This window comes from Lemur catta, chromosome 18 (assembly GCF_020740605.2).
Source record: "Lemur catta isolate mLemCat1 chromosome 18, mLemCat1.pri, whole genome shotgun sequence".
In the NCBI taxonomy this organism is placed as follows: Eukaryota; Metazoa; Chordata; class Mammalia; order Primates; family Lemuridae; genus Lemur; species Lemur catta.
In genome coordinates, this window is record NC_059145.1 from 37,429,391 (window position 1) to 37,439,749 (window position 10,359).

Below are 10,359 nucleotides of genomic sequence, written 5' to 3' on the forward strand. Positions count from 1 at the left end.
AGACAGGCCCAGGAGAGCCGGCAGCAAGTGCAAAGTTCTGAGATGTGAACATGGCCAGGGAGGATGTTGAGAGGGCGAGATGGCCAGGACCAGGCCAGGCAGGGTTATGTGACCACAGGGAGGACTTTGACCTTGTTCTAAATTCAGTGGGAGACATTGGAGAATGAAGAGCAAAGGATGGCACAGCCCTCCATATTGCACACCCATAGGGGGCGCCATTTACATAGACCAGACCAAGAATGAGTTTCCCTGGAGTTGGCCGCTTTGGCGACCCTGCAACCCCAGCCCTCCCACCTGTGGCAGATATTGCTGATCAGTCACAGGTCCTGTCCTCCAGCGTGGGGCTGCCAGACCCTTCTCCCCACAAGACCCCAGACAACGCTGGCTGAGTCCCCAGAGCTGACTTGTGAGATGCCAGGTGTCTGCCGTCATTTTCCCTGACCCTTTGGTGAGACAAAGACCTCCTGAACTTGTCTAACAGAGATCTAGTGACACATAGTTGGAGCAGACCTGGTCAATTCTTTATTGGGAAGGGGATGCAGTTTTTAATCTGACAAATCTGTGATCCCAGGAAGATGTTAAGCTCAAGTCTCAGCTGGCTGCTTGTGAGCTCATAGGTGCCGTGCAAAAAGCCGCGGGAATGGCAGCTGTGCCAGCGCCAATAGAGCTGGATTATGCGGACAGCATTGAGCAAGCGACAGTAACGCAGGCGGACGAGCCACATGCGGATCCAGGACTGCAGCCTGACAACTGCCCATATTTGCCCTGTGAAGAGCTCCAGCGATGCCCGCCGCCTCTGGTACAGCAGCCTCACCAGCACCTGCCTCCACCAGCACTGAATGATCCAAGCTCTGAGGGCCGCATGCAGCAGCGTGCGGCGCACCAGCGTGCCCCGCCACCAGGCCTGGATCTTTATTGCTGCCTTTACTTTGTCAGGGGGTTGCTTCTGGGGGCGGAGGAGAGTTTGCAAGAAAAGAAAGAACACTCAGTACACATTCCCTGCACATCTCAGCCCCAGCATGTGAGAGGAAGGGACCCTGAGTCTCTAACAACGATGGCCCCTTCCTCTAAAGTTCAGGAGCCCTGGGCAGGGCAACAGCTGGACCCTGGAGACCAGGTAGGTGTCCCACCCCTGCCACCTGCAGGTTAATAGACATGGACACCTCACCTTGACCTCTGAGTCTCAATGTCCCCATCTGCAAAATGGGGGTACACCTGCCGTAGCTCCCTTATCTGGGTTTTCATGGGCCTGGTTGGCCAGTCTAGAGGAAGAACACTGTGATCTAGGGGTCAAAGGGTTACCACATTCCACCTGGGCCCAACCAGCTACCTGGGATCCATGACCTGTCCCTTCAGACCCCTCCCACCTCCTGGAGATGTGGCATTTTTCTGGCCCTGCCCTCTCACCCCTGACTCCAGCTGAAATCCACAACCTGTTCTCCCTCTGTCACGCTGTAGTATGCAAAGTTTCCCTCCTCCATGCAGTCTGGGATCTTTCTCATCTATTTCTCAGTATCACTTATTTTAACACAGTTTTTCTTTTAACACTTCTTTAAAACTTCAATTAGTGCACATGTACATGCACACATGTGCACAGACATACACTCCCACACAATTCTAGACTTGGGTTTTTCTTTACTTGGACATACAATCTCCAAACACAGCCCTCGCCATGCCACTCCCCCCCAGCTTTCCATGATATGGTTCCCACTTTTCAGGGTGTCTCTTCCTACAACCAAGTCTCCATGGCTCAATCACTCACCTTTCTCAGGCTGACAAGGAAATGGGAAAAGATAGCCCAGAACAAATCTATCCCTATTCATTGCAGCTGGGAATAGCCCTGAGACATTCTTGGTTTATGATGGTTGTTCCTGAATAATAATTAATAGCACCACTTTCACTCAGAATGTGTCCTGTTCTGGGCAATGAATTCCATGTCATCCCAGGCTATTAGCCACAGAGAAAACAACCATCATTGCTGGGTGTCATGGGTCAGAGATGTTGCAGGTCAGGGGTCTTTCCCAAACTCGAGGGCCTGCACTGGCCTACCTTTGGTTTTGGTGGAAGAGGCTTTTGCTCTTTCTCCTTCTCTGCCAACTGTTTCAACAGTCTGGTTTCATCAATATCTATGACCACGACTTCACAAATGTGACCATCCTTCTGTAATCAGAGGTTAAAGGGGAGAGGTGTGGGTAGGTTGTTCTTTGTATAACTCTGTGCCAAGTCCACTACATCCTCAACCTCCTGGCTTGCCCGGAGACTAGAGACGTAGGGCTGGCATTCTGATTAACTGTGAAAGTCCTCCGCCCCCTTCCTGCAACTTTGGGTGGCCTGTCTCTTACACAGCATCTACTTCCCATGACTTGGAGATAGATGGTTCAACTCCTTAGGTCTGCAATCCCTTAAATTGCCCATAGTTAAGGGCTAGATGGTTCCATCATGCTCAGGTCTGGACTTGTCCAGCCACAACTCTGGCAGGAAGAGTGGAGGAGAGGAGAGAGAGATGATGTCATAAGGGCACTTATGACTCAGGCACCAGGATGGCTTCCAACAGCTGAGTCCCTTTTAGTGAAAATAAGGAACATTTGTTCATTTTTTCCTGTAGCAATGGCCAAAATTTGGCTACAAAAGCAAGGCGCTGGAAATACTGGCTCATTGGCACAAACGTTAGTTAGTCTGGTTGGTAAAAACATAAAATTGAGACCGTTTAAACCTCCATCAATAAGGAATTCAATTACATGGATTTCAGTTCAATAAAACAATGGAACCAAATAACAAAGAGAAAGAATGAGTTTGAAGCAAAATTCCTAAACAGGTGCTCCATAAAAGGAGATTTACGAATGGTTAAGCAGTACATGAAAAGATGCTCAACATTGTTAGTCATGAGGGAAATACAAGTAAGAAGCAAAGTGAGATACCCCAGAACATCCTAGAGAATGGCTAAAATAAGAAATAATTTCAGCACTAAACATTGGTGGGATACAGAATAGCTGGATCTCTATACACCACTGGCGGAAAGGTATGAAGCAGTAGAACCACTTTGGAAAATGGTTTGGCAGTTTCTAATGACTTTTGACATGCATCCACCCTATAAATCATCAGTCCTGTTGCTAAATATTTGCAGATGAAAAATGAAAACCCATGTCTACAAAATATATGTACGTGAATGTTCATAGCAGCTTTTTTCAAATAGATCAAAACTGAAAACAACCCAAATCTCCACCAACCAGGTGACCAGACAAAGAATTAGAGGCATATTCATGTAATGGATGTTCAGTAATATAAATGTTCAATAATAAGTGTTGAGTAATAAAAATGAACACACTGATACACAGAATAATATAGATGAACCTCAAAAACACGCCAGATGAAAGAAGCCCGACATAAAACAGTATCTACAGGATGATCCCATTCATATGGAATTCTAAAACAGGCAAAACTAATGTACAGGGAAGATAAATCAAATAGAGCTTACATCTAGGGTAGGGACGTAGGGAATACTGCCTGCAAATAGCACAGAGAAACAAGGAGGAATGTTCTATATATTGTTTGGGGGACGCTGAATGGGAAATATAGAATTGTGAAAACTCATCAAACCAAGCACTTAAAGAAACCACAAAGAATGAGTGTGTTCTGTCCGTACATGGAAGAGTACAAGTGAAATAAATTGAAGAACACTGTGGCCTGTGTCTGTATTTATATGCATGTGGTATAAAGGCTTTATGAAAGGGGGGATTAGGAAGATACACACGATAAAAATTAAGCAATGATTATCTTTGATGAGGATAGTGGGATTGCGGGGACAGGGGAAACTGGTCACTGTGGCTGCATCCCCTGTGCCTGGCCTGTCTGTGGGTCACCCAGCTATAGGCCTCCTGGGAGAGCAGGACACAGGTAGGCCAGGAAACCCTTAAGGTCTCACCTAAGGCTAAATGTCTGTGACTGCTCTCCTGTCAGTGAGGAGACAGGTCGGGGTGGCCACTGCAGAAGCAGGGCCCCACCTGTGCCTGCTCCTGGCCGTGAAAACCCACCTAGTGTGACAAGGGCCATGCTGAACAGAAGGGCCTCTGGCCAAGGCCCAAGGGGTCAGCGTGAGGCCCTGGGCCCTGCAGAGCTTCTCCCCAGGGCTCACTGGGGTGCACTGCGATGTGTAGGGTGAGTATGGGGCAGGTGGAGCGGGTTCTGGGGGACACAGGGAAGAGGAGGAGGCCATTTAGGGCTGGGGGTCTCAGTATGGAGTTAGTGGGACGAGGGGCAGTGGGGAGGCAGGAATGAGGTGGAGGACGGGGTACGGTGGGAACAACACGTGGGACGGGAGGGCGCAGGAAGCGTGTGTCTGAAGGGGAAGGTGCTGGACGATACCAAATGCCAGCCTCATGTCTCTGGAGGTCCTTCTGAGTTTGGATCATGGCCCAGTAAGTTTTACTGTATTGTTACTTTTCAATTCCTTCAAGCAGAAACTTAGAAAATATCTGAATCAGCTTTTCCAGTTCTCTTCAGCAAAAAGGTCCCCTCCAATTACTTAGCACATTATTACTAGAAGTGGGAGCCCCTCCATGCTGTGTCTTTCCCCTTGCTTTATTTGCAACTTCCTGTCTCCCTTTGTTCACAAAATACAGGCGTTTCTCCTTTGATCCAGCAAGAAAGTCTCTGTACTGTAACAGGTACTGCTACAAACTCACATTTCTTTTGACCTGTGACATACCCGGACTTACGGCCATATTGTTTCATGGTTTCCATCTGTCATCTTGTTTTGTTTTTTGTTTTTTTCATTTTCCCTTTCGTTGACTTTGGTTGAATTGGTTGAGAATTGTTTGGAATTTTATATTCCTTTTACTATTTTAGAAGTGGAGGCAGACTGCTGGTTGCCTAGCCCACATCCACTTTCCTCATTTTCCTAACTAGTGAGACCGTGATTATTTGGGAAAGCAACATGCCCAGATTAGCGAGGGGGAAAAGCCGCCCTGTGTCAGCCTTCTTTGCAGCTAGGGTGGTCATGTGACACTCCCTGGCCAGGGAGGCGGCAGCAGCAGTCACGGGGTGGTCTCCTGGGAAAGCTTTGTGGGAGGCTGCCTCGGGCTAAGATGCCTCCTTGCCCTTTGCCTTAAAATGGGTGTGACATCTGGCACCCTGGTAGCCATCCTGACTGTAAGGCTGGTGGCAGGTACTCCTTCCTTCCCTAATGGAAAAAATAAGAAGTCCCTCCTATCCCTCAATACCTGCCCCAAAGCTGAAATAAAGAAATTCCTCACTCCTCGCACCGACATCTCCTGGCCAAAGAAACTCCCATCCCCCAGTCCTAAGAACCTATATAAACCCACTCAGACTTCTGGGCGGGGCGGCCTCCCTGGTACCACTCCGTGGGTCCTGTGAGGCTCTCCCGGGTCCCTCTCTCGGGACTCGTTACCCCCACCCCGAGTGCTCCAATAAAGCCTTTTTACTTATCCCTTTCAACTCTGCTCCTCTTTCTTTCTCTGGCGCCGGCTACTTCAAAGAAACCTCACACTGACAACAGGGGGACAAGGGTCCAGTCACGAGCATGGGAAAATGGAGTGATAGAAGAAGCCTGGACACCAGGCCCGGGTTGCCCACATCTAGGATGAAATCCTCTAATTTGTTCGAGCCACTGTTGTCTAGGTTTCCATAATACCATAGCAACCAAATACAATTCCTAATTGATATCAAAATTACACACCTTATTCTATTTCTTATGCACTTCAATGTCAATATAGGCGGTCCCTGGGTTACAGGTGAGATACGTTCCTGAGAATGTCTTTAGGTCAAATTGCTATGTAACTTGGATCCCTGATGAACAGCACATATACAGTAATAATAATATAATAATAATAACAATCTTATAATGGCTCATATATGGTATTAATAATGCAGTGTAATACTGTAATAATAGTAATACCCCTGTACTACAATAAGCTGCAGAAACTATTGTGCTCTTTCTTTTAATTTAAACAAACAATATAAAAACAAACTCACACAAAAAATTTAGATAGGAGACAGGAGAAATTTCAGAAGAGAGTATTAAAAGTTAACACCTAATGTTGCATCAGCACTAGGCTAAGAGGAATGTTACGCTTATTTTGATCTTCTAACAATATCAATAATAACTTTTCCATTTCAATAAGTAATCTACTAGGCTGTTCAGTAACAACTGATGCTTTCGTTGGAGTCTTTCTTGTGTTCTATTATTCTCACTATGTCCTTTATAATTGTTCTGATAGTTGAGTGACTGAAGCCTAATGCGTTCCCAACGAATGCTCTCCCAAGGAGAAAAGCATCTGGCCTTTTTCCCAACACTTAAGTATGTCTACTTTTGTTTCCATTGTGATCACCTTTCTCTTCACTGCAGGCTCACCTGAACTTAGAGTGGAGCTTCCCTTTGGAGGCATGGTCATAAGGGTAAACATAGACTCACAAAATCAAATAAAAAAGTTAAGACGAAAGTGATGCTGTGCACAAATGACTGTATGAACAAGGATGTTAGCTGTTAGTGTGAAGATGCCAAGCCAACAAACTGCTTACGCCATGCAGGTTTGCTTACATGGGCAGAAGAAACTAGAATAGTTCCTGAGTTATTAATTCAACTGTTTAATTATATTAACAAATTATCCTTATGGGGCGCCACAGGAGCCCATTCATAAGTATGGAATGTCATAAGTTGGGTCATCTCTAACTCAGTGACTGCATTTATGTATTTTATTTTATAATTTGCTATTAACATCTGGAGCAAATCATTATCTATCGCCTTGCCCTACATCAGGCAAGAAGTTTACCCCAGTTCCTTTCCCTCCACCCACTCCTCCAACAATCTCACATATTGTTATCATCTTGAATTTTATTTCTCAACTGATATTAAATTTTTTACAGCCAAATTGTGTTTAGACTTAAGAATAAATTTTCCTGGCTTCTCTGTTCGCTGTTGCTTTTTGTGTGCTTCCTCCTAGTTTCTCACTGTCATGTGGCTGGCTCATTGCCCAGTAAATATTTTGGGCATGGCCGGGTATGGTGGCTCATGCCTGTAATCCTAGCACTCTGGGAAGCTGAGGCAGGAGGATTGCTCAAGGTCAGGAGTTTGAGACCAGCCCAAGCAAGAGCGAGACCCCGTCTCTACTAAAAATAGAAAGAAATGATTTGGACAGCTAAAAATATATATAGAAAAAAATTAGCCAGGCATGGTAGCACATGCCTGTAGTCCCAGCTACTCGGGAGGCTGAGGCGGAAGGATTGCTTGAGCCCAGGAGTTTGAGGTTGCTGTGAGCTAGGCTGATGCCACGGCATTCTAGCTTGGGCAACAGAGTGAGAGTCTGTCTCAAAACATATATATATTTTGGGCAGTGTAGGAAGCTTTCTCGTCTTTGCCGATAAGAACCGGTCTTTTATTTGCCCATACACTTGGAAGACATTTTGGGTAAATTTATAATTCTGTGCTTAAAAAGATATTTCTTCAGACAGTTGGGGGTGTGGCTCCACTCTCCTTTTGTATCCTGTGTTACTGCTGAGCTAAAGTCAATCTGACTTAACTCCTATGTCGGTAAATCATTGCTTTTATTTCCTCTTTAAATGTTTCAGTATTTTACCTTCAGCCATTGAGATTGTGCCACAGTGTGTTTCGGGTTCCATCTGTTTTCAATCATCTTGGAGATGATTGGCAATTGGAGAGTGCCTTAAACTGTGATTCTTTCTAAAAAAGTCTCTTTAAAAACTCTCATCAATGGTGAGGAGGAGCAACATGGAGGACCAAAGACACCACCAACCAGAGCGTCTCTGTAAGAAGGAGAAGTTTTAGATGAAAGAGAAAAAACACACAGACAGACAAACATAGACAGGAAGAGGGTCTGAAGGAACGGTCCCTGAACCTACAGGAGACTCCACGGGAAGAGGGTGCAGAGCAGAGTTGGAAGGAGAAAGGGAATTCATCACCAATAGACTGGCCGTACAAGAAATGATTAAGGGAATCCTACACCTGGAAAAGAAAGGCTGATATCTACCACCCTGAAAACACAAAAGTATAAAATTCACTGGTAGAGCAAATACACAAATGAGGGAGAGAAAGGACTAAAATATTATCACTACAGAAAACCACCAAACCACACTGATAAACAATAAAGGAGAAAGAAAGGAACAAAAAATACAAAAAAGAACCAGAAAAAAATCAACAAAATGACAATAAGTCCTCACATATTAATAATTTAAATGGACTGAATATAAATGGATTCAATTTTCTACTTTAAAAATATAGACTGGATGGCTGGATAAAAAAATATTACTCAACTATATGCTGCCTACAAGAAGCTCATTTCACCCATAAAAACACATATAGCCTGAAAATAAAGGGATGGAGAAAGATATTCCATGTAAATAGTAACCAAAAGCAACCAGGAGTAGCTATATTTACATCAGAAAAAAATAGACTTTAAGTTAAAAACAGCAAAAAGAAGGTGATTATATAATGATAAAGGGATCAATTCAGCAAGAGGATATGACAATTCTAAACATATATGCACTCAACACCGGAATACCCAAATATATTATTAGATCTAAAAGGAGAGATAGACTCCAATACAATAATAGTTGGGCACTTTCAACACTCGACTCTCCACATTACACAGATCACATACACAGGAAATTAACAAAGAAACAATGGATTTAAACCTCACTTTAGACAAAACAGACCTAACAGACATCTACAGAACATTTCATACAGCTGCAGAATACACATTCTTCTCATCAGTACATGGAATATTCTCCAGAACAGACTATATGTTAGGACACAAAACAAGTCTCAACAAATTTTTTAAAAATCAAAATCATACCAAGTGTCTCATACCACAATGGCATAAAACTAGAAATTGATAGCAATAGGAACTTTGGAAACTGTACAAACACATGGAATTAAACAACATGCTCCTGAATGACCATTGAGTCAAGGAAGAAATTATGAAGAAAATAAAAAAATTCTTGTAAAAAAGGAAAATGAAAACACAACATAGCAAAGGATATGAGATACAGGAAAAGCAGTGCTAGAAGGGAAGTTTATAGCAATAAATGCCTACATCAAAAAACTAGAAAGATTTCAAATAAGCAATCTAGTGATGCACCTGAAAGAACTAGAAGAGTAAGACCAAACCAAACCCAAAACTAGCAGAAGGAAAGAAATAATAAAGATCAGAGCAGAACATAATGAAATAGGGACTAAAAACTAAATATTAGGAAAAACAAAATGAAGAGTTGTTTTTTTGAAAAGATAAATGAAATTAATACACTGGTAGCTAGATTAACCAAAAAATAAGAGAGAAGACTCAAATAAACAAAATCAGAAATGAAAAAGAAGACATTACAACTAACACCACAGAAATACAAAAGAACATCAGAGACTATAATGAACAGCTGTATGTTAACAAATTGGAAAATCTAGAGGAAATGGATACATTCCTGGACAAACGTAACCTACCAAGATTGGATTAGGAAGAAATAGAAAACCTGAACAGACCAATAACAAGTAAATAGATTGAATCAGTAATAAAAAGTGTCCCAACAACAACAAAAGCCCAGGGCTGGTTGGCTTCAATGCAAAATATATATATATTTTTTTCCGGAGACAGGGTCATCCTGGCTAGGTACAATGGCACAATCATACCTCACTGCAGCCTTGAATTCTGGGGCTCAAGTGATCCTCTTGCCTCAGCCTCGCAAGTAGCTGATACTACAGGTGTGTGCCACCATGCCCAGCAAATTTTTAAATTTGTTATGGAGACAGGGTCTCACTGTGTTGCCCAGACTGGACTTGAACTACTACTGGCCTCAAGCTATCCTCCCACCTCAGCCTCCCAAAGTGCTGGATTATAGCATGGGACGCCACATCCAGCACTTCACTGCCAAATTCTACTAAATTTATAAAGAAAAACTAATACAATTATTCTTAAACTACTCCAAAAAATTGAAGGGGAGGAAATTCTCCCTGACTCATTCTACAAGACCAGCATTACCCTGACTCCAAAACCAGACAAGAAAAGAAAACTATAGGCCAATATCTCTGACAAACGTAGACACAAAAATGTTCAACAAAATACTAACAAACCAAATATAACAGCACATCAAAAAGGTAATATATCATGACCAAGTGAGAGTGATCCCAGGTATACAAAATGGTTCCAAATACGCAAATTTATATCATATATCACATCAACAGAATGATGTGACAATACAAAACATCACAACAAAAACCATGTGATTATCTCAATAGATGCAGGAAAAAGCATTTGATGAAATCCAGTATCACTTCATGATAAAAATGCTCAATAAACTAGCCATAGAAGAAACATGCCTCAGCATAATAAAGACCAT

At 43.2% G+C, this 10,359-nt stretch overlaps 1 protein-coding gene across 1 annotated transcript; it reads right to left on the reverse strand.

The window, feature by feature from the left end:
• Positions 1-511: 511 nt before the first annotated feature.
• LOC123623220 (IQ domain-containing protein F5-like) lies at positions 512-8,699 on the reverse strand. The gene is made up of 2 exons (XM_045530095.1): positions 8,685-8,699; positions 512-922 (listed from the first exon to the last, which is right to left on the reverse strand). Exons 1-2 carry the CDS (start codon positions 8,697-8,699, stop codon positions 515-517), a joined length of 423 nt encoding a protein of 140 aa, XP_045386051.1. The 3' UTR covers positions 512-514.
• Positions 8,700-10,359: the final 1,660 nt, after the last annotated feature.